Raw genomic sequence first — 24,631 nt, 5'->3', positions numbered from 1 at the left:
GTAATGCATGCATTAAGAAATGATACAATGTTCCTCTGGTGTGATATCACAGAAACACCAGACAGACCAAGACTGAAAAACTGACAAAAACCACATAATTATAACATATAGTTACAACAGTACAAGCAATACCGTAACTTGATGAAGAACAAGCCATGGGCACGGTAAAAAAAAGTTCAAAGTCTCTCGAAAGTCCCATCATCTCACACAGATGGGAGAAGGAAGAAAACTCTCCTTGCCATGAGCTTCCAGCGCCTCAAACTCGCCGATGCAGCATCCTGGAAGAAACCCGACCACAGTCCGACTCTGAGTCGTCCGAAAACTTCGAGCCTCCGACCAGCCCTCTGACACCGAGCACCGAGTACCATCTCTGCCGAGCACTTCGACCCCAGCCCCGGCCGCCAGCAACAGGCAAAGCCGAGGATTTGGGGCCTTCCCTCCGGAGATTCTCGATCGCACAGTAGCAGCGGCAGTGAACCAGGCATTTCAGAAGTTTCTCCAGATGTTCCTCCGTGCTTATCATGTCTGTCTCCATCAAATCAGAATTGTGCACGGCCCCTATTTAACAAATACGATATTATTTCATTGGAGAGGCAGCGCGCGCTGCGTCGTGCCACCATCCTCTCCTTCTGCCATCTAGATAGGCACTAGAGGGTGGTGATGGGCAGGTGAGGGGAAGAGAAGGAGTAATTTCAGAGCCAGAAAGGTGAAGGGAAAGGGATAGAAGGGGGAGCAGGGGAGAAATAAGAGGAAGTTAGAGAAATCAATACTCATGCTGTTAGGTTGGAGGCTACCCAGATGGAATACTCCTCCACCCTGAGAGTGGCTTTATTGTGGCAGTAGAGGAGACCATGGACTGACATGTTAAAATGGGGACAGGAAATGAATTAAATAGGTGGCCACTGGGAAAGTCTACCTTTTGTGGTGGGTGGAGTGAAGGTGCTCAGTAAAGTGGTCCCTCAGACTACTTTGGGTCTCATCTGGAAGGACTGTTTGGGGCCCTGAATGCAGGTGAGGGAGGAGGCATAGGGGACATATGTAGCACTTGTTCCTCTTGCTGGGGTACAGTAGATGGTCAGTGGAAACTCGGCTCTTTCTGCTCGTTGCCTTCTACAATGTCTTGCCTGACGCTATCTCTCACCTGGTGCAGTCTCACCCTGATGTGGGCAGGCAGGCTGTGACCCACTGCTGCAGACTTACTTGGAAAGGTGCGGGCCTGGATCTGGTACAGCTCCACACCAAAATCACTGATCGAGGTTCACACCCAAAGCAGGGCTCTCGTCTGACATGATCTACCACCATTACATTGGCCGTTTTCTCGTGCCAAGAAGCCAGGAATGCACTGGATATCGGCAATTTCCTTGGGTGAACCTGGAGTAATTCACTCCTGGTTTTTCCCGGCCTTAACCAGCCGCTAAGCCATTTTCACTGCCTCATCACCCGAAATGTAATCCAATTTCGTTCATTGCAGTCTTTGTGACTGGAATTCTCAGAACGTCAAGTACTTAAAGAGTTCAATATGTTCAACTGGATGTGAAGGCAGAAACTACGGAAAAAAGTCCAGCCAATGCCTTTTACCCAACTGACATATTGGATTCACAGTACAACAGCAACCATGCTTCAAAAGTTATTTTATTGACAGTTATTGGGTGTATTGAAAGTTGTCACAAATATTGAGTCTTTTCAAGTCCTACTTTCAGAGTTGTGTGGAGCTTCATATCGCAGGATTCCTGAGGATTCTTGATGCCCACGGGATTCAGAAGAGGACACACAGGAAAGACCTGTGAAGATCCTGTAACTGCGGAAGCCAGATTCAGGTTTGTGAGACTCCCAGTACTGGTGGATAATGTAACACGGGTAAGAGTCTGGTATTGGCTTCTCAGGTGCTGGACATGTGCCCTTTATCCAGCAGAGGAGAGAGAGGGAAGGTTTGATCGAGGTTAGTGCTCTGGCAGGGATGTCACCAATTTTCTCAGGTTTTCAACCTCCATCTGCAATAAAAGTTGTACAAAAAAAATCAAATAATGTTGTTAAAATACTTTACTTTCTTTTTGTTTTCATTCGGATATGCTAATTTCTGACATGATATCACTCCCAGGGCAGATAAGTCGGGTTCTTCCTGGGAGTCTTCTTCAAATGACTCTCCTGTCAGCTCAGGTTGCTGCAGATCTGCTCAGTAGTGCCACCATCAGGCCCTGCAATGACACTGCATGGATGGAGCTTTCCGAATCAGAATCAGGCTTATTATCACTAACGGATGTTGTGAAATTTGATGCTTTGTAGCAGCAGTACAATGCAAAACACAAAGAGTTATAAATGATTTAAAAATTACATAAATAAATATATGAGGAATAGCAGGGTAGTGCTGATCCAGGCTGCTGTCCCCACATGCTTCAAATCAGCCACCATCATTCCTGGTACCAAAGAAATCTACACCTTCAGGACTAAATGACTACCGTCCAGTGGCACTGACCCAATCATCATGAAGTGCTTTGAACAGCTGATATCAAAGACTCCGTTCCTGCCACACTGGGCACTCACCAATATGCTTAACAACAGGACCGTTCTACGACAGATGCCTTAGGATCTGTCGTGCACCTGGCCCTGACACACCTAGAAAACAAGGGCACTCATATCAGGATGCTGTTTCTGGATTCCAGTTCAGCATTCAACACTATCGCTTGCCTTGACCATCGATACATGAAGGGACTTCTACAAACTCCCGCAGCCCCCGATGACCCTGTGGTTTGTCTCTGAGACCAACATTAGAGCCTCCTTCAGGAGGGTGAATCCACGGAAAGCCTCCAACCCAGATGGGGTAAATGGCTGAGTACTAAAGACCTCTGCTGATCAACTGTCTGGAGCGTTCACCTGTATCTTTAACCTGATATTTTGGCAATCAAAGGTACCCACTTGCTTCAAGCAGGCTTCAATTATACAAGTGCCCAAAAACAATGTGGTAACCTGCCTCAGTGAATATTATCCAGTAGCACTTACATCCACAGTGATGAAGTGCTTTGAGAGGTTGGTGATGAAATATATCAACTCCTTTCTGGGAAGCGACTTGGATCCATTCCAATTTACCTACCAGTGTAAGAGGTCCTCAACAGATGCCATTCCATTGGCTCTTCGATCAACCCTCAAACATCTTGACAGCAAGGGTGCATACATCAGGATGCTCTTTATCGACCACAGGTCAGCATTCAACACTATAATCCCCTCAAAACTAATCAATAAGCTTCAAGACCTTGGCCTCATTACCTCCATGTGCAACTGGATCCTCAATTTCCTCACTTGCAGACTCCAGTCAGTTCAGATCAGCAACAACATCTCCTCCACAATCTCCATCATAGCCCCCTGGTCTGCTCACTTTATACTTATGACTTTAAGCCTCAGCACAGCTCCAATGCCATATTTAAGTTCACTGATGACACCATTGTCATTGGCCGAATCAAAGGTGGTGAAAAATCAGCACTTAGGAAGGAGATTGAAAATCTGGCTGAGTGGTACCACAACAACAACCTCTCACTCAATGCCAATAAGATCAAAGAGCTAATTATTGACTTCAGGAGGAGGAAACCAGAGGTCCATGAGCCAGTCCTCATTGGGGGATCAGAGGTGGAGAGGGTTGGCAACATTACATTCCTTGGTGTTATCATTTCAAGGGATCTGTCCAGCATGGAAGTGCAATTAAGAAGAAAGCATGGCATTGCCTTGACTTCCTTAGAGGTTTGCAAACATTCGGCATGACATCTAAAACTTTGACAAACTTCGTGTACACGTTGGTTGCATTACACCTTTGTATGATAATACTAATGCCGTTGAATGGAAAATCCTACAAGAAGCAGTGGATATGGCCCAGTCCATCACAAGTAAAGTCCTTCCTATCCACCCTGCTCATGGTCCGTTTGTCCCACTTCCATCATGGAGGAGGTATGTGGCATCCATGACAGAACAACCAGACTCAAAAACAGTTACTTGCCCCAGGTAGCAAGGTTGATCAACACCTCCAACCACCAACACCAGCACTACTTTGTTATTTCCCTGTCAGTTATCTTATATGCAGCCTAGTGTCACTTTATATACAATCAATCTACGTATATAAACTATATTATGCACTTATATTTATTATGTTTTTTATTATTATTGCATACTTCATCTTTTGTGGGGGGGCATTGTGCTGCATCTGATCTGGAATAATAATTATTTTGTTCTTTACACTTGTGCAGGAAATGACATTAAACAATCGTGAATCTTGAATCTAGTGTTTGTGAATTCATGGACCGTTCAGAAATCAAACAGCAGAGGGAAAGAAGCTGTTCCTAAAGAGGTGAATGTGGACTGCTATTGTGAATGAGTTAGTCTTCCCATTAAGTGTTAACTCAGTTAACTGGGTTTGTTAACTAAACCAAATAAGGAGATGTAGATGCTGATACTTATTGTTCTGGCTGGACGTCGCCAGAGTTGTCACTGCCAACCTCAGCATACCATTCATAGCGACTGCGTGGCAGCCATATAGGACTGTAGTACTGGAGTCACATATACTGTAGGTCAGACTTGGTAAGTACAGCAAGCACCTACATTGGTCATTGACAAATCATAAACACGAGAAATTCTGCTGACGCTGGCCAGGCAGCATCTATGGAGGGGAGTATGTTTTGTCCTGAGACCTTTCATCATAATAAGAAGTGGGAATAGGGGAAGGATTACAAGCTAGCAGGTGAGAAGTGAGACCAGGTGAGGGTGAAGGTAGGAAGGTGGGGGATCGAGGATGAAGTATGAAGCTGGGACGTGATAGGTGGAAGAGGTAAAGGATTGAGGAAGAAGGAATCTGATTAGAGAGGACAGTGGACAACGGAAGAGAGGGAAGGAGGAGGAGCACTAGAAGGAGGTAACAGGCTGGTGAGGAGAAGAGAGGGGATGAGAGGGAACAGGACAGGAAATGGAAAAGGAGAAAAAGGAGGGAGAAATTACTGGAAATTAGAGAAATTGATGGTCATGACACCAGGTTGGAAGTTACCCAGGCAGAATATGAGGTGTTGCTCTTCCACCGTGAGAGTGGCCTCATCATGACAGTTGAGGAGGCCATGGACTAACATGTCGGAATGGGAGTGGGAAGTTGAATTGAAATGAGTGGGCACCAGAAAGACCCAACATTTGCAGTGGATGACACCAACAGGCTCAGAGACCTGGTATTGCCTCAAAAGAAAGGACTGTTTTGGGACCATGAGTGCTGGTGAAGGGGCTGATGCATGCAAGGGGAGATCAGTGGGGAGGGGTAGATATGCTTAGTGGTACGATCCCATTGTAAGTGAGGAAAATTATGAAAAATGGTGTGCTAGATATGGAGGATTGTGGAGCAGTAGGTAAGGACAAGGGGAACCCTATCCCTGTTAGAGTGTCAGGAGGGTGGGATGAGGGCAAATATGCAGGAAATGGAAATTGGATGAAGGTAGCACTGACGATGAGGTAAGGAAGAAGGAGGACTATCTCACTGCTGTGCACTATATCTAACATTTATACTTGAGTGCAGCTTTCACGGAATATGTCAATTTCAATGCAGTCTGGCAGAAGAGGTACCAAGTGGAAAAACCTGTTGAGATGCATTGAAGTCTTTCGCTCCAGTGCATGTTTCAACTGCCCAATCTGGATGAACCTGCCCTGCCTCTGCATTCCCAGTCAGTCGCCAGGGAAGATGCCACGCTGTTGCATTGTAATCAATCTCCTGGACCATGCCCGTGGTGGGGAGGTTTTGTTGGAAGGAGAGGGAGAGCCCTAGGTTTCCTGAGGAATTCTGTTCAGCACAATTGAGAGCCTGGCTGAAGTGAAAAATGAGGTGCTATCCTTGTGTTATGGTGTGTTAAATTTTGGAAAATATTAGATGAATGTCTGAACAGTTCCAAGTGACACTCTAACTCTTTGTGAGCTCACAGCATGTAAAGTGTCTGTACAAGTTAAACATTGTCTAATGTTTGCTGATAGCAGCTGGAGTCTTTCTTGGCCCCAGGGCACCAGTGGCATGAGGATGTCTGTCAATGAACACATGAGTTGTTGGAATGAAAGAAGCCATGCCGAGATAGTGGTATGAGAACAAAAGACCAAAGAGTTTCTCCTTCTCTGTGTGCCTCTGAATGCTTGTGGATTGAACCCCTATTTATTGAGTCACCTTTCGTTCATTTCTTGTGACTTCACCTAGATTGAAGAATTGTGATCAATCGATGCCTAGGATAGATCTGCAAGTCAGAATTCAGAGATCCCCTGACAACAACGGCATTCAAGTCCCCTGACAACAGCAACAATCAAGTGGAGACTAAGAACTGTGAGCCCCGAAATCTTTGTAACTTACTACGTAGCATTTTGTGTGACTCATTGTGCTTTCTATTCTATGATAATAAATTAGGCTTAAGTTACTTTGTTGTGCGTGTACATTTATTACCACATCTCCTGGACACACGAATGGTCAATCCAGCCCATTACAATCCTGCACCATTCAAACACTCTGAGCAAGATTATTTGAGTTTCCTCATCACCCACCTGCAGGCACAGACACCACCAAAGGAAAATTATTTGGAACAAAACTGCACAGTCTATTAGAAAGGGTAGACGAGGACCTGATGGTGATATTAGAAATTGATTCTGAACAAGGGAACATCAGCTTTTAGTTGGTTCATCAAGTTCACCGTGTCTGATCTGCTCCTCTCTGTCTGCCCTTAGCACGCTCCACTGACAAAGATGATCAGTCTCAGGTTAGCTATTTTCCATGTCTCCATGGGAGGATCCATGAAATGAGTCAACTTCAGATGATACAAGTCTTCTAGACGAGGTAATAAGTGGGAAATCCTATAGAGGTTTCATATTACTCGATTCTTTGTGTTATGTAGTGTGCCATGACATTGCCTGTGAATGTCTTACATCCCTTGTTACAGACACCTCACCAGGAGAAAATTTCTCATTACCTGTTCTAGCAAATCCATTAATAACAACAGATCCAATGGAGACAGTGGTCATTGTAAGAGGTTTACCTGCAGTGTATTCCATTTGATTCGCTCCTCTGCAATCTCTTCTTTTATGTCAATTACATCTCTCCTGTCAAGCATCAAGAGAACACTCATTCAGCTGAAGTCATGCGCTGTATGCTCCAAAAAAACTTTCAACATCAAGGCACAGAGCCGCCGCATCATCTCAAGAGTATGAATCATGTACCTTTCCCCTTCTAAACTTGATATTGTACCGGGCTTGGTCATGGGATACTTTTCCAAATCTTACTCTGGTTAATTGATGTCCTGTAGCGTCAGAGCTAGGTTTAGATGTCACTTTGCTCCACCTTCCCACCAGCCACCATACAGAAGTCAAAAGCTGTCTGGGGAGCCTTGGATGGCTTTGGGCTTTACTCGCTGAAGCTTAGAAGAATGAGGGGGAGCAGATCTCATTGGAACCTATCGAATATTGAAATGCTTAGAGGATGTTTCCTTTAGTGAGGGAGTCTAGGATCAGGGATGAGGAGGAATTTCAGAGCAGACTTGATGGGCAAAATGGCCTAATTCTGCTTCTATGTATTATGGTCTTATGGCTGGACTTCCAAAGCTGAGGTCTGGGGTAACTACCAGACCAGTAGGTAGGTACCTCACAACCCTCCCACCTGACATCTCTTTTAGCCTGTAATTTCCAGAAATTTTCCTCAATTAGCTTCAGTTATATGCCTCCATACCCTTATCTGCTCTCAGTCTCAAAGCAATCCATATTAGTCCTGACCCTACTAATCCATGTTTTGGCTGACCAATCCCATTTCTTCGAATAAAAAAAAGGCTACAAAGACTGGAAATCTGAAATTAAAACTGAAAATGCTGGAAATGTTCAACAGCAGGTCAGAAGAACAGACATCATTGCACATAGGTGTTGTGCAATGAACCAGAATTAATTAGGGAGATGAAGGTAAAAGAGCACCAAGGGGGAAGTGATTATAATATGATGAATTCCACCCTGAAATTTGAGAAGCAGAAGTTAAAGTTAGATGTAACAGTATTACGGTGGAGTAAAGAGAATTACAGAGGAGAGGAGTTGGCCAGAATTGATTAGAAAAGAACACTGGCAGGGATGATGGTAGATTAGCAATAGCTGGGATTTCTGGAAGCAATTCGGAAGACACAGGATATATACATCCCAAAGAGGAAGAAGTAATCTGAAGGAAAGATGACATAGCTGTGGCTAATAAGAGAAGTCAAAGCCAACATAAAAGCCAAAGAGAGGGCATATAATAGAGCAAAAATTGGTGGGAAGTCAGAAGCAAACTGAAGACAACTGGAAAAAAGTCATTAAGAAGGTAAAGATGGAATATGAAATTAAGATAGCCAATAATATTAAAGAGGATACCAAAATTTTCTTCAGATACATAAAGTGTAAAAAAGAGGTGACAATGAATATCAAACCACTGAAAACTGATGTTGGGGAGGTAGTAATAGACAACAAAATGGTGGATGAACTGAATAAGTATTTACATCAGTCTTCACTGTGGAAGACACTAGCAGTATGATGGAAGTTCCAGGTGTTAGGGGTGATGAAGTATGTGAAGTTACCATAACAAGAGAGAAGGTTCTTGGGAAATTGAAAGGTTTGAAGGTAGATAAGTCACTGGGCCAGATGGTGTACACTTCAGTTTTGAATGAGGTGGCTGAAGAGATCGTGGAGGCATTAATAATGATGTTTCAAGAATCACTAGATTCTGGAATTGTTCAGGAAGACTGGAAAATTGCAAATGTCACTCCACTCTTCAAGAAAGGAGAGAGGCAGAAGAAAGGAAACTATAGGCCAGCTAGTTGACCTCCGTGGTTGGGAGGACGTTGGAGATGATTATTAAGGATGAGGTCTCAGGGTACTTGGAGTCACATGATTAAATAAATCATAGTTAGTGTGGTTTCCTCAAGGGAAAATCTTGCCTGAAAAATCTGTTGGAATTCTTTGAAGAAATAACAAGCAGGAGAGTTGGCTGAAGTTGTGTACTTGGATTTTAAGAGGCATCTGACAAGGTGCCATACATGAGGCTGCTTAACAAGCTACGAGCCCATGGTATTACAGGAAAGATTCTAGCATGCATAAAGCAGTGGCCAATTGGAGGCAAAGAGTGGGAATAAAGGAAGCCTTTTCTGGTTGGCTGTCAGTGACTAGTGGTGTTCCATAGGGGTCTGTGTTGAGACTGATCCGTTCTATATTATATATCAATGATTTGGATGATGGAATTGATGGCTTTGTTGCAAAGTTTGCAGATGATATGAAGATAGGTGGAGGGGCAGGTAGTTTTGAGGAAGTAGAAAGTGTAGAGAAGGACTTGGACATATTAGGAGAATAGACAAAGAAATGGTAGATGGAATACAGTGTTGGGAAGTGTATGGTCATGCACTTCTGTAGAATAAATGAAAGGGTTGACTATTTTATAAATGGAGAGAAAATTCTCTTCATTTTCTCTAGGCGCATAGGGACTTGGGAGTCCTTGTGCAGGATTTGTTAAAGGTTAATTTGCAGGTTGAGTCTGTGGTGAAGAAGGCAAATGCAATGTTAGTATTCATTTCAAGACTAGAGTACAAGAGCAAGAATATAATGTTGAGGCTTTATAAAGTACCGGTGAGGCCTCGGTGAGCATTGTTGTACCCTTTACCTTAGAAAGGATGTGCTGAAACTGAAGAGGGTTCTAAGGAAGTTCACAAAAATGATTCCAGGATTGAATGGCTTGTCATATGAAGAGTGTTTGATGGCTCTGGGCCTGTATTCACTAGAATTCAGAGGAATGAAGGGTGACCTCATTGAGATCTATCAAATGGTGAAAGGCCTTGATAGAGTGGATGTGGAGAGAATGTTTCCTATGGTGGGACAGTCTAACACCAGAGGATACAGCCTCAGAATAGAGGGTGTCTTTTTAGAATGGAGATGAGGAAGAATTTCTTCAGCCAGAGAGTAGTAAATCTGTGGAATTCTTTGCCACAGGCAGCTGTGGAGGCCAAATCTTCATGTATATTTAAGGCAGAGGTTTATAGATTTTTGATTGGTCAGGGCATGAAGGGATATGGAGAGAAAGCAGGAGATTGGGTTTGAGAGGGAAATTGGATCAGCATGTTGAAATGGCAGAGTAGACTCGATGAGCCATATGACCTAATTCTGCTCCTATATCTTATTTCTGTTTCTCCTCTGTTCCACCAACATGCTGTGCATTTCCAGCCATTTCCTGCTTTAATCCCAGTTACTTGCTCAGATCTATGCTGTTCCAGATGACTTTTCTGGTTTGTCTATTCCCACGTGGTGGATATTTTCCCATGAGTCATCAATATTCTACCTTAACCCAGTTTCTTGATACCTCTCTGCCCTGTCCCAGTACAGTAATGCTGAACTGTTGAAACCCAGGTAGAATTTCATGGTCTAAATCTTCAATCCCCCCTCCAACAGTACCATGGGTGTACAGTGGCACGCAAAGGTTTGTGCACCCTGGTCAAAATTTCTGTTACTGTGAATAGTTAAGTGAGTAGAAGATGAACTGATCTCCAAAAGTCATAAAGTTAAAGACGAAACATTCTTTTCAACACTTTAAGCAAAATTAGTGTATTATTTTTGTTTTGTACAATTTTAGAGTGAGAAAAAGGGAAGGAGCACCATGCAAAGGTTTGGGCACCCCAAGAGATTTGAGCTCTCAGATAACTTTTACCAAAGTCTCAGACCTTAAGTAGCTTGTTAGGGCTATGACTTGTTCACAATCATCATTAGGAAAGGCCAGGTGATGCAAATTTCAAAGCTTTATAAATACCCTGACTCCTCAAACCTTGTCCCAAAAATCAGCAGCCATGGGCTCCTCTAAGCTGCTGCCTAGCACTCTGAAAATTAAAATAAATGATGCCCACAAAGCAGGAGAAGGCTATAAGATAGCAAAGCGTTTTCAGGTAGCCATTTCCTCAGTTCGTAATGTAATTAAGAAATGGCAGTTAACAGGAATGGCAGAGGTCAAGTTGAGGTCTGGAAGACCAAGAAAACTTTCTGAGAGAACTGCTTGTAGGATTGCTAGAAAGGCAAATCAAAACCCCCGCCTGACTGCAAAAGACCTTCAGGAAGATTTAACAGACTCTGGAGTGGTGGTGCACTGTTCTACTGTGCAGCGACACCTGCACAAATATGACCTTCATGGAAGAGTCATCAGAAGAAAACTTTTCCTATGTCGTCACCAGAAAATTCAGCATCAGAAGGTTAGTTTGCAAAGGAACATCTAAACAAGCCTGATGCATTTTGGAAACAGATCCTGTGGACTGATGAAATTAAAATAGAACTTTTTGGCCGCAATGAGCAAAGGTATGTTTGGAGAAAAAAAGGTGCAGAATTTCATGAAAAAAAACACCTCTCCAACTGTTAAGCACAGGGGTGGATCGATCATGCTTTGGGCTTGTGTTGCAGCCTGTGGCACGGGGAACATTTCACTGGTAGAGGGAAAAATGAATTCAATTAAATACCAGCAAATTCTGGAAACAAACATCACACTGTAAAAGACCTTCAGGAAGATTTAAAAAAGATTTTTTAAAGATTTAAAGATTTAAAGATTTAAAAAACATGTCTGTAAAAAAGCCAAAGATGAAAAGAGGATGGCCTCTACAACAGGATAATGATCCTAAACACACCTCAAAATCCACAATGGACTACCTCAAGCAAGCTGAAGGTTTTGCCATGGCCCTCGTGACCTAAACATCATCGAGAATCTGTGGATAGACCTCAGAAGAGCAGTGCATGCAAGACGGCCCAAGAATCTCACAGAACTAGAAGCCTTTTGCAAGGAAGAATGGGCAAAAATCACCCAAACAAGAAGTGAAAGACACTTAGCTGGCTACAGAAAGCATTTACAAGCTGTGATACTTGCCAAAGGGGGTGTTACTAACTACTGCCATGCAAGGTGCCCAAACTTTTGCTTCAGGCCCTTTTCCTTTTCTGTTATTTTGAAACTGTAAAAGATGGAAATAAAAAAGTAATCTTGCTTAAAATATTAAAGAAATGTGTCATCTTTAACTTCATGCCTTTTGGAAATCAGTTCACCTTTTACTCGCTTAGCTATTCACAGTAACAGAAATTATGACCGGGGTGCCCAAACTTTTGCATGCCACTGTGCATGTTCCAGAAGAACTAGCAGTTTTGGAAGGCAGTTCACCACCTCAAGGGGGTTAAGAATGGGCAATAAATGCTTATCAATTAAAAAATAAATTCTCTGTCAGGTCCCAGTGAGTTGATACCGAGCTGTCTTATCCCAGGTAGTTGGTGTGGGCTTATCCAATATCATTTGATGTTTTCTATTTTGTTATGGTCAGTTAATGTAGGAATGGTCAGACCCAATTAATTGGCATTGTCTTGTCTCCTCCCGGTTACTTGCATGTCCCTCCAATCCCATCTAGATCATGCAGGCCCCTCCTTTTCCAATTACTTGATGTTGCCATTGAAGCTAGCTGAAATAGGGGGTCATTTCCCAGTTGAGGATTACTTACGAATGCTGATTCTTTAGCAGGTTGATGGATAGCTTCAGCCGTCTTAGTTCCTCTTGCAGGCCTGTAACAGAATCCACCGTGTCCTCCCTTTCTTCATATCTCTGTGTTTTGTTTGGTGAACTAGCCGGAACAGGGCCTGCTCTTCCTGCAGTCGACTGATGCCTTTTGACTGATGGAGGCTCAAACAGCTGGACAGTTGGAGGCTTGACTTTAGCTGGTACTGGTGGTGACACTGACCCCTTGGCATTCTGCTGCGGGTGGTTTAAGCAAAGAGAATTGTAAGAGCAGCCATAAACAGCCTGTAACATTAGAGCAAAATTAACCTTGGAAAGACTGCAGAGGACTGTTGGTGGATCAGGTCAAGGGATGAGAGACTTCAGTTGCAAGAATCTGAGTCAGGGTAGGGATTCCTTATTGAGCAGAGGAGGTTAAAGAAAGATCTACCAAGCGTTGTACAAGATTATTATTGGATATGGAGGAGTAGATCATGACAAGCTAAACCAAAGGACACAGATTTATTTTTGAAATACTGTTTGGATGGGAGAGGGAAAGTAGAGAAGTTTGAGAGAATCAGAATGCATTCCATGACTATTATTTTCCCAGTGGTTTTGGATAAACACCCAACTAGAGAAAGAATTTGGATGATGCAGTGACACACGTTGTAGAGTCTCCATCTCACACCTTCTGCAGCCCAAGTTCAATCTACGCTGTGTGTGCAGTTTCCACATCCTCGTTATGATAGCACGGGTTTCCTCTGCGTGCTGTGGCTTCCTCTCATGTCTCACAGAAGCAGGAGAAGTCTGGGATGGTAAAATAAACACTGGAATATTCAGACATCTGTAGAAAGATCTGCATTGATAGAGTGAAAAGCTGGAGAGGGTGAAATAGGGAGGGAGACAGCTCATTAGAGAGGGAGAAGTGGGGAAGGAGTGAGAGGGGAGGGAGAGGAGGGGAGAGAGGGAGAAGTGGGGAAGGAGCAGGGGGAAGGGTGAGAGAGGGGGAGGGGAGGGGTGAGAGACGGGAAGAGAGGGGGGAGAGAGGGGGAGAGAAGGGGAGAGAGGGGGGAGTGAGGGGGAAGAGAGAGGGGCAGAGAGAGAGGGAGGAGAAAGAAATAGAAAGAGAGGGAGAAAAAGGGAGAGGTGGCTACACACTGTCATCAGAACCCACCACAGACCCATGATGGGCTGAGAAATAGTTTCACTTTGGAGGAAAGTGAAGAACTGAGCTCAGTTTCCCTCCCCGTTTCACCTCTGCCGGCTTTCCACTATCCCTGCGGATCTTTCCACAGATGTCTGAATGTCCCAGGGAAGGAAAACACAAATGCTTTTGTATTCTAATTCTGTGAAGTTCATGATTTCACTTGCTGTTGGTTTTGTTCACTTCCTGATTCATACTCTTGACACTAATATTTAACCAGCTGTTATTGAAACTCAGAAATTGGATTTCACCTTACTTGGTTGTGCTAGACATAATGTCGATAGGGCTAATCCACCAGCACAACCATCAGGAAATTGGCCAAAGACGTGTATGACAACACAATAATGAATTACTCTGGGATTCATGTTAAAGGGGGATCTGTGTTTACCTTAACAAAAGTTTCATGGAGAACTTCCGGCTACTGCATCTTTGCCATGCTGGTCATTGAGAAGGGCATCAGAATTTGAAACAATTCTCCCCCTGGTAGCCACAGGACAGTTGTGGTAAAATGGATCCCCTTGTCTACAAATGCCCCACTCTGATTTCATGCCAACTGTTTGGTTTGGGATGATCAATGAAGCTGGGATGACAATTTGAAGATCAGGTTTGTACAACGTAGAAAGCAGCAACCGGTGATGGAACAGGCAAAGATGAGGGTCAGAACATAAAAACTGAGGCTGGCAGAGGCTGTGTGCAATATATCATTGCCAATAACATCTCACTGCTAGCCCCACACAATGTGCTCTTAACATTTCTGGGACTGGTCTACCAAAGTCTTAGATTGTCCCAAAGGCTCCTACTTGCTTTAGCAGAGAAGGAAGTGGGTAAAGCGTGACTTGTGACAGCATTGATTGTATGACAAACTCTGGAAGGTGTCAGATGCCAAGGTGGTGTGATCAGGGTGGTTGATGTGAAGCCAAGCAAGTGGGCACGTTATCCTGAGCTTATTGAGGGTTGCTGGAGTGCAGATAAGGACAGAGACGTCAGGAAAACAGGCTCTCCAGCCCGTCAACCTTCAGGTACTCATTTGCTCTAATCACAATTTATTCTTCCCACGTCCCACAAACTCTCCCCAGGCTTTTCCACTCACCAATCCCCTCCCATCGTCAAAGCCTGGAGACTGGAGACTGGAAACCCGGTGGCCTGTCCTCGGGCTGGAGACTGTCCGCGTGGGTGCGTGGGTGGAGGTGAGGAAAGGGGCTTGCTCTGCTGCTGTTGTTGTGTTCTTTGTTGTCCTGCTGGGCATTGTGGGCACCAAAATGTGTGGTGACACTCATGGGTTGTTCCCCTTAGGATGTGTCGCAAATGACACTTTTCACTCTATGTTCCAATGTACGTGTAATAAATGGATTAATCTAAACCTGAGCACTCGGAAAGAATTTACAGTGGTGATTTAATCTACGAGGCTGCACGTCTTTGGGTTGTGGGAAAAACAGGAGCACCTGGAGGAAACCCACATGGATACACACAAAATCCCACACATACACTATCCGAGGTCAGGATTGAACCCAGGGGACAGGAATCGCGAGGCAACGTCTTCATCAATTGCACCACCGAATCTTCCTAATCTAAGCCAGTGGAGAGTATTCCTTCTCATTCCTAACCTGTGGATGGTGGAATGGCTTTGGCCACGCCAGGAGCTGAGACAGTCACCACAGCATCTCCAGCCTCTGACTTACTCTTTTAGCCCCGGGATTTCTGCAGCCGGTGAATACGGCTTTCTGTTCAGTGGTGATCCTCTGGGCAAAGATGGTGAGGACTTGGCAATGATATCTTCTTCTTTTGGTATAATTGTCAAACATTTATGCATTTATGGTAAGGGGGAAAGTTGAAGGGCAGCGTGTTGGACAAAACTTTTACACAGAGTGGAGAGAACTTGGAACGGGCTGCCAGGGATGATGCTGGGAACAGATAAGAGGTGTTTAAGAAGCTTTTAGAAGGACACATGAAAAGGCAATGAACGGAGAGCATAGGCAGAAAGGACTAGTTTGATTTTGCACTGTGCCTGGTACAGATATCGAGGGCCGAAGAGCCCATTAATGGGCTGGTCAGTTTATGTTCTATGCTGTTAGGTTATCAAGCAGCAGTTAGACTCTGGCTCAAGATGTTGTTTGTCTCACCCTTGGGGTTATCGGCCGCTTATCGCCCTGTGCCTGACTGCTGCCTCGCTTATGCTGCAGACATTTGGCATTTATTTGACAGCCTCTAAGCAATGGCTGCCGCTCGGGGTCAGAAGCTGCAGTGAAATGTCTACTCACAGCAGCTGTAGCTCTGAGGTGAGTGGGTGGTCTTCGCCCCTGGGCCCTGGGTCTGTCTGCCGTCAAGTGCCTCAGTGTCCCTGCAGATGGTACCACTGTGTCAAACGTCAGAGATTCTAAATGGGGAAAGTATGAGAGAAAAAATTTGTGAATCACGGGATTTCCTGATTTGCAACAACCGTTTCTCATCCATTTCAGGTCCACAGCACTGATTATTAACCATCAGCTGTTGATAATTTTGAACATTGCCACTTTAAGAAATACATCATCTGCAGTGGTCATGTGATCTATCGCCCTCGTCTGGTTCAGCACACAATACTGTGTATTTCAGCAAGGCTCTGGGTTCGGTGTTTGTTTGTAAATCGACCGCAGCACTTCACCCTGATCCAGCGCTGTCCCAGCTGCACTTCACCCTGATGGCTCTGACAGAAGTGATGCCCTGCTCCCAGCCCATGCACCACCAAAGCTGTCATTGTCAACCATTTATCGAATACTTCTGTAATATATTTTTTTAAATCCTCACATTTCATAAACGTAGCGGCATACCCATTCAGAAAAATTTGAATGAAGTGAAACAAACTTAAGTACCTGTCTTTCTCCTAGGAAGTGACTTCTCTCATTCAGTTCACCCGGCGCAGATTCACGGGCTGGTTTCCGAGCCAGGGAGCCGGGAGCTCTGTGGGACTTTAGGCTGCCCAGCTGGTCTCCCCAAGGACCCACAGGATAGACGGGTCAGCAACACAGGTGGCTGGGCAGAAGGTGCCACCTTGAGCTCAGGCCAGCTCTGGATATCAAGGCTACTGCAGTGAAACCTCCCCCTTCCCTGAATTCCCAGCATCAGAACCGTGTCGGTTCGGAAAATCTGCCCCTTTAATCTCGTCTGTCATCTGTAGAAATAACATAGCAGAAAGAACACTACAGCACAGTACAGGCCCTTCAGCCCATGAAGTTGTGCCAAACTTTTATCCCTCTCTCCGATCAATTTAACCCTTTCCTCCTACAAAGGCCTCCATTTTTCTATTATTCATGAGTCTATCTAAGATTCTGTTAAATATCCCACGTGCCTTTGCTTCTGCCACCAGCCCCAACAGTGCATTCAAAGCACATAGTGGAAAAAAAAACTTACCTAGGACATCCCCCCATATTCTCCTCCAATCAGCTTAAATGTATCCTCTCATTTTAGCCAGGCTGCCCCAAGAAAAAGGCACAGGCTGGCCACTGTATCATCTTATACGCCACTATCATGCTGTGTCTCATTCTCCTTCATGCCAACAAGAAAAGCCCTAATTCGTTCAACCGTTCCTCATAAGACATGCTCTTTAATCCAGGCGGCATGCAGGTTAATCTCCTCTGCACTCTCTCTAAAGCTTCCACGTCCTTCTTATAATGAGGTGATCAGAACTGAACAAAATGCTCTAGGAGTGGTCCAGTCAGAGTTGTATAAAGCTGCAACTTTACCTCATGGCTCCCGAACTCCGTCCCCCAACCAGTGAAGGTCAGCACACCGTGCACTGCCTTAACATCCAGTCTTTGTTACCTTCCTGTGCCTAATACTTTACACTTTATTGTCGCCAAACCATTGATACCAGAACGTACAATCATCACAGCGGTACTTGATTCTGCGCTTCCCGCTCCCTGGATTACAAATCGATAGTAAATATTAAAAATTTAAATTATAAATCATAAATAGAAAATAGAAAAATGGAAAGTAAGGTAGAGCAAAAAAACCGAGAGGCAGGTCTGGATATTTGGAGGGTACGGCCCAGATCCGGGTCAGGATCCGTTCAGCAGTCTTAGCACAGATGGAAAGAAGCTGTTCCCAAATCTGGCCGTACAAGCCTTCTGAAGTGGTCACTGAGTTTCGCCACGTTGAGAGATATTAAACACGAAAAATGCTGCGGGTGCTGGAAATCCAAAGAAACACACACAAAACTCAGCAGGTCAGGCAGTGTCAATGGAGAGAGGAATAAACAGTGGAATTTTCAGGCTGAGACTCTTCTCCAGGATTGAAAAGGAAAGGGGAAGATGCCAGGATAAAAAGAGTTGTGGGGGGGCGGGGGAGGGGAAGGATGATAGCTAGAAGGTGACAGGTGAAGCCAGGTGGGTGGGAAAGGTAAAGGGCTGGATAGGAAGGAGTCCGATAGGAGGGGAGAGTGGACCACAGGAGAAAGGGAAAGCAGAGGATGCCTGGGGGAGGTGAGGGGAGGCTGAGGTCCACTGTGGGCATTCCAGCTCTCAAGAAGAAAGGATCTGCATTTGCAATGTATCTTTTAGAAGCAGAATCAGGTTTATTATCACTAACAAATGTCGTGAAAATTATTGCTTGTAGTAGCAGTACAGTGCAACGCAAAAAAAATTACTGTAAGTTACAATAAGAAATATATTAAAAGAACAAGTAGAATAAATGAGCGAAAAGTGAGGTTGTGTTCATAAACTCATGGTCCTTTCAGAAATCTAATGGAAGAGGAGAAGCTGTAACCAAAGTGTTGAGTGCATGGTTACGGGTTCCTGTATCTTCTCCCTGGAGAGTAGCAATCAAATGAGGGCACGTCCAGGGCAGTGGGGTTATTTAACGATTGATGCCGCCTTCTTGAGGCATTGCCTATTGAAGCTGTTCTCGATGCTGGGAAGGCTAGTGCCCACGATAGAGCTACCTGAGTTTGCAGCCCGAGGCAGGTTTTTCCGAACCCTGTGCAGTGATCCATATAAACCAGATGGTGATGCACCAGTACATGTGTAGAAATTTGCTAGAGACTTTGGTGACCAAATCTGCTCAAGCTCCTAATCGAATACAGCTACTGCCATGCCTTCTTCATAATCACATCAATATGTTTGGTCCAGGATATATACGAGGGGTGACTGATAAGTTTGTGGCCTAAGGTAGAAGGAATCAATTTTAGAAAACCTAGCACATTTATTTTTCAACATTGTCCCCTCCTAAGGTAGAAGGAGATGAGTTATACAGCTCTCGTTACATACATGTGCAGTTCAACTCTTCGAGTTAAAATGCAGAAAGTTTGAAGTTAATAACTCATCTCCTTCTACCTTACACAAACTATCAATCACCCCTGCTGTGGACCACTTTCTGGAGGTCGAAGACTCCGACTTCTACAAAGAAGGGATCCGTATGCTCCACGACTGCTGGACCAAGTGTGTAAATGTAGGAAAAATAAATGTGCTAGGTTTTCTAAAATTGACTCCTTCTACCCAAGGCCACGAACTTATCAATCACCCCTCGTATATATCATCAGAAATGCTGACACCCAGGAACTTGAAGCCAATCAGCCGATCATATACAGTACAAGGGTATATGTTACATAGAAACATAGAAAATAGGTGCAGGAGTAGGCCATTCGGCCCTTCGAGCCTGCACCGCCATTTATTATGATCATGGCTGATCATCCAACTCAGAACCCCACCCCAGCCTTCCCTCCATACCCCCTGACCCCCGTAGCCACAAGGGCCATATCTAACTCCCTCTTAAACATAGCCAATGAACTGGCCTCAACAGTTTGCTGTGGCAGAGAATTCCACAGATTCACCACTCTCTGTGTGAAGAAGTTTTTCCTAATCTCAGTCCTAAAAGGCTTCCCCTCTATCCTCAAACTGTGACCCCTCGTTCTGGACTTCCCCAACATCGGGAACAATCTTCCTGCATCTAGCCTGTCCAATCCCTTTAGGATCTTATACGTTTCAATCAGATCCCCCCTCAATCTTCTAAATTCCAACGAGTACAAGCCCAGTTCATCCAGTCTTTCTTCATATGAAAGTCCTGCCATCCCAGGAATCAATCTGGTGAACCTTCTTTGTACTCCCTCTATGGCAAAGATGTCTTTCCTCAGATTAGGGGACCAAAACTGCACACAATACTCCAGGTGTGGTCTCACCAAGGCCTTGTACAACTGCAGTAGAACCTCCCTGCTCCTGTACTCGAATCCTCTCGCTATAAATGCCAGCATACCGTTCGCCTTTTTCACCGCCTGCTGTACCTGCATGCCCACTTTCAATGACTGGTGTATAATGACACCCAGGTCTCGTTGCACCTCCCCTTTTCCTAATCGGCCACCATTCAGATAATAATCTGTTTTCCTATTTTTGCCACCAAAGTGGATAACTTCACATTTATCAACATTAAATTGCATCTGCCATGAGTTTGCCCACTCACCCAACCTATCCAAGTCCGGTTTCGCCGTCCTGAAGTCAGTTCGTTGGTGCAAGGTTGTTGTGACATCACTGAACTAGCTGATCTACCTCACTCCTGTACACTTCCTTGTCACCTTCCGAGATGGTGCCCACAACCATTCTGTCATCAGCAAATTTATTGACGACACAACTCAAGGCATGTCAAAGAACCTTTTGGCCAATTAAATACATCAGAAGTAAGTAATGCAGCAGCTAATTAGTGCACAGCAAGCTGCCATAGACATCAGCGTAACCTTGACCCATCCATTGTGGTGTTCATATTGGCAAGGATATCAGGACCAGCTCCCTTCAAAATGCAGGTCAGAAACAGGCCGTTCAGTCCACTGTCTGTCGATCATCAAACCCCTATTTACACCGTTCCTGCACTACTCCTCATTTTTGTCTCCCCACATTCTCACCACCTCCTTTAGATTCTACCATTCACCTACACGCTGGCGGCCAACTAACCTACCAATGTACGGTTTTTGAAGACATGGGAGAAAACTGCAGCACCCAGGGGAAAGCATGAAAACTCCCCGCAGACTGCGTCCGAGGTCAGGATCGAGCCCAGGTTTCTGGCACTGTGAGACAAGGGCTCTACAAGTGGGGCCATTGTGTTACTTTCTGTGTTGAGGGACCTTTCACGTGTGTGAGAACTGGAGAACATGTTGGCTGTCCGTCGATTTTGACAAAGGCAACGGGAACCCGTGCGGGAGAGCTTTTTAAAGTGGAAAAGCTGTTGCACTGCGGCAGTTCCAGAAGCCGTATTCCAGTGGTACGAGTGATCGTCACAACTGGAGACCTCCCTGGTCGCAGGGTCTGATCGCGTCGTCTTCTGTGCCTCACCATGCCCTTCGTTCTCCACGGCGCGCTCCCTTCCTGGCCGTTGGCTCTCACACATGATCTCATCCGCCCAGTCCACCAGGACTGGCTTTGGATGCTGGGATAGGCGTGCCCCCATCTCACCGGTGTTTGGGGCAAACTGGCTGCCCTCACTTGGTTTAGCCCGCCTGTCGCAGCGGTGTACCGGGGCGCAGCCGTCGCAGCGGCGTACCGGGGCGCGGCCGTCGCATGGAAACAGCCACTTGGAGCCAGAGGTGGATGCTGAGTGACAGATGCGGTGGATGAGCTGTCTCGAGGGGGACACGACAAGCCCTTTCAGTAGAGATACTACCCTGGCCATCCCATATACTGAGGGAAAAGACCTTAGTATAATGTCCCATCCGAAAAGCAGCAATTTAGAATCTGAATGGAGCCAACAAGGTGGCACTAATGGGACTTAAATCCTCCGTGAGTGCAGCACTGCCTTGGAATTGACTTAATCCATCAGTTTCATAAACTAGGACTTGAACCCTGAACCTGAGAATCTTTAGCAAGCTGCTGCCCACTGGGCTGCAATTCAAGACTCCAGAGTGGAAGACCCACGCTAAATCAAAGCCTGAGACTGAAAGGACCCAATAAACTTCTATAAGCAAAGTCAATCGAACTGAATAAGGTAAAATAAATTTCTACCATGCCAGACTTCTGGATACAAACTGAGGTTGGTTTTCCTTTAACTTTGAAATAAATCTGTCTGAATGAAGTCTCCTTTCCACCACCCTGTCTTAAGCTTCCAAGGCTGTTGTTGCTGTGGTTTCGAAAATCAGAATCTGAGTCAGGTTTTTATTCATTGGCTTATGTTGTGGAGTTTGTTGTTTTGCAGCAGTAGTAGACTGCCGGCCACAAAAATTACTATAAGTTACAGAGAAGTCCTGTTACAGTGGAGGATGAAGGTTTTTTTTTTCTGTGTCTGGCCCATTTCAACCCTGCTCTAGATTGCTTAATGGATGAAACGTCTCACGGTCGCGTAATGGTGTGACGCTCTTACAGCTTGCAGCGTTCCAGTGTTTGGAGCTCAATTCCGGCGTTCCATGGGGAGGACATACAGGGACTTGCGTAAGGAGTCTCTGTACGTCCTCTCCGTGGAATGCGTGGGTTTTCAACGGGTCCTCCGGCTTCCTTCCACTGTCCAAAGACGTGCCTGTTAGTAGGTTAATTGGTTATTGCAAATTGTCCTGCGATTAGGTTAGCATTAATTAAGTTTGCCGGGGTTGCTGGGGCAGTGTGGCTCAAAGGCCGGAAGGGCTGTATCACTAAATAAGTAAATATATATATTGGGAGAGTTCACACGCTACTGAAGGAACGCAGTGGGTCAGGCAGCATCTCAGCTCTCTTGTTCCACCCTTTCCCTCCACCATTTTATCCTTTCTATCTTTCAGTCAAATGTTGCCTGCATTGATGCTACCTGACACATTGAGTTCCTCAGCGTTTCGTGTATTGCTCTAGAATCCAGCGTCTGCAGTCCCTTGTGACTCCATTGAGAGGATTTGTACCAGTCAGTGTTGCCATTGGGAATAATATTCATTTGATTACTTTTTCCATATTCCCTTTCAGCATAAAGGAGACAATTTCAGCCCACTGCGTCCATGCCAGCTCACAGAGCAAACCTTCTCCCCACTAATTTACTCTGCAATCTATTCTCCTGGCATTCCCATCACCTATCCCAGATTCTCCCACTCAATTAGACGCTAGGCTGATTAACAATGGATAATTAGCTTACCAACTCACACATCTTAGGGATGTGTGAATAAATCAGAGCACCCAGAGAAAACTATACGATAATGGGAAGTACTATACAATAATGGGAAGAACAGGCAGACATCTCAGAGATGCGTGAATAAATCAGAGCACCCAGAGAAAACTATATAATATTGGGAAGAACATGCAGACTCCACACAGACAGCAAAGGGGTCAGGATTGAACATTTCCAAAGGACTAGCCAGTCAGTCTGGTAGGAGAAGCGATGGCCACGCATTATGTGACACATGCGAAGTCCTCACATCTAGTAGGTGAACATCTAATGACAGTGGCGTAGCTGTTAGCACAATCACTTTACAGTGCCATCTGTAAGATCGTGGTTTGATTCCTACTGCTGCCTACAAGGAGTTTGTATGTTCTTTCCGTTAGCATGTGTGTTTCTTTCCACAATCCATGGATGTATGGGTCAGTGTTAGTGAGTTGTGGGCATGTTGAGCTTTTAGCCCTGGGAGCATGGTGACACTTACGGGTTTCTCAGCACAGTCCTCGCTGATTTGATTTAATACAAACGACACATTTTGAGTGCTACACCTGCTCATACACCTCCCCCCTCACCTCCAATCAGAGCCCCAAACAGTCCTTTCAGGTGAGGTGACACATCACCTGTGAACCAGCTGAGGTTGTCCATTGCGTCCGGTGCTCACGATGCGGCCTCCTCTACATTGGTGAGACCCATCATAAATTGGAGGACAGCTTCGTCGAGCACCTCCGCTCCATCCGCCACAAGCCGAACTTCCTGGTGGCCAAGCATTTTAATTCCAATTCCCATTCTGACAGGTCGGTGCACGTGCCAAGGTGAGGTCACCCCCCAGGGTGGAGGAGCAACATCCTTTTATTCCATCTGGGGTAGCCTCAAACCTTCACCCCTCTTTCTCTTTTCTCCACTTTGACCTCTTACCTCTGCTCACCTGCCCATTGTTGCCCCCTTCCTCCTTCTCTTTCTCCAATACTCCATTCTCCTCTCCAATCAGAATCCAGCCCTTGACCTTTCCTACTTACCACCTTCCAACTAGCCTCCTTCCCCTCCCCCCCACCCACCTTTTTATTCTGCCATCTTCCCCCTTCCTCCCCAGTCCTGAAGAAGAATCTAGGCCCGAAACGTCAAATGATTCCTTAGCTCCATAGATGCTGCCTGACCTGCTGAGTTCCTTCAGCATTTTATGTGTGTTACACTTCAGTGTATGTTTCAATTATGTGTGATAAACAAAGCTGATCTTTATCTCTTTGTAGTGAAATCAGGTTGCGACTGAGAGGGCAATAATGCATCCTTTGCTCAGGTGTCCCTCTGCTGGTTTCCTTGGTTACGACGATAATAAGACCATAGGGCAACAAGGTGGCGTAGTGATCAACACAACACTTTACAGTACCAGAGACTCAGGGTTCAATTCCCACTGCTGCCTGTAAGGAGTTTGTATGTTCTCCCCGTACCCACATGGGTTTCCTCTGGTTCCTCCAGTTTCCTCCTACAAAGATGGACCGGTTAGTAGGTTAATTGGTCAATGTAAATTGTCCTATGATTAGGCTAGAACTAAATCAGAAGATTGCTGTGTGGCATGGTTCGAAAAATCTATTCCACGCTGCATTTCAATAATTAAATAAATAAACCATAGGAACGAAATTAGGACATTCTTCTCCATCTTCCATCATGGCTGATTTAATATCCCAGTTTACCCCATTCTCCTGCTTTCTCTCTGTAACCCTTGACAACCCTCTTAATCAAAAACCTGCTTTAAATGTAGATTCAGAGTACATTTATTATCAAAGGATGTATAAATTATACAACCTTGAGATTTGGTTGCTTACAGGAAGCCACAAGGCAAGAAACCCTGAATAAGCTAATTAAGAAAAAATAAAGACCAG

The 24,631-nt window shown here is 45.0% G+C and overlaps 1 protein-coding gene and 1 long non-coding RNA gene across 4 annotated transcripts in view; one reads left to right on the top strand and one right to left on the bottom strand.

Annotated features, from left to right (window-relative positions):
• Window positions 1-1,711: 1,711 nt before the first annotated feature.
• LOC134338057 (uncharacterized) lies at window positions 1,712-6,886 on the top strand. The gene is made up of 3 exons (XR_010016127.1): window positions 1,712-1,817; window positions 4,230-4,330; window positions 6,197-6,886. It is a non-coding gene; the product is annotated as an uncharacterized LOC134338057 (long non-coding RNA).
• sh3d21 (SH3 domain containing 21) overlaps window positions 1,811-24,631 on the bottom strand; it is a 171,319-nt gene continuing 148,498 nt past the window's right edge. For 2 of the 3 annotated variants that reach the window (XM_063033584.1, XM_063033586.1), the window contains 4 exons: window positions 15,953-16,068; window positions 12,498-12,748; window positions 7,023-7,086; window positions 1,811-1,991 (listed from right to left, as the gene is read on the bottom strand). In XM_063033584.1, coding sequence (XP_062889654.1) covers window positions 1,941-1,991; window positions 7,023-7,086; window positions 12,498-12,748; window positions 15,953-16,068 — 482 coding nt within the window. In that variant the 3' untranslated portion in view covers window positions 1,811-1,940. The remainder of the gene's footprint in view (window positions 1,992-7,022; window positions 7,087-12,497; window positions 12,749-15,952; window positions 16,069-24,631) is intronic. The other variant, XM_063033585.1, reaches the window with a different exon arrangement.

Source organism: Mobula hypostoma, chromosome 26 (genome assembly GCF_963921235.1).
Source record: "Mobula hypostoma chromosome 26, sMobHyp1.1, whole genome shotgun sequence".
Lineage (NCBI taxonomy): Eukaryota > Metazoa > Chordata > Chondrichthyes > Myliobatiformes > Myliobatidae > Mobula > Mobula hypostoma.
The sequence above is the reverse complement of the archived record's forward strand: the minus strand, read 5'-3'. Positions and strand labels throughout refer to the sequence as shown.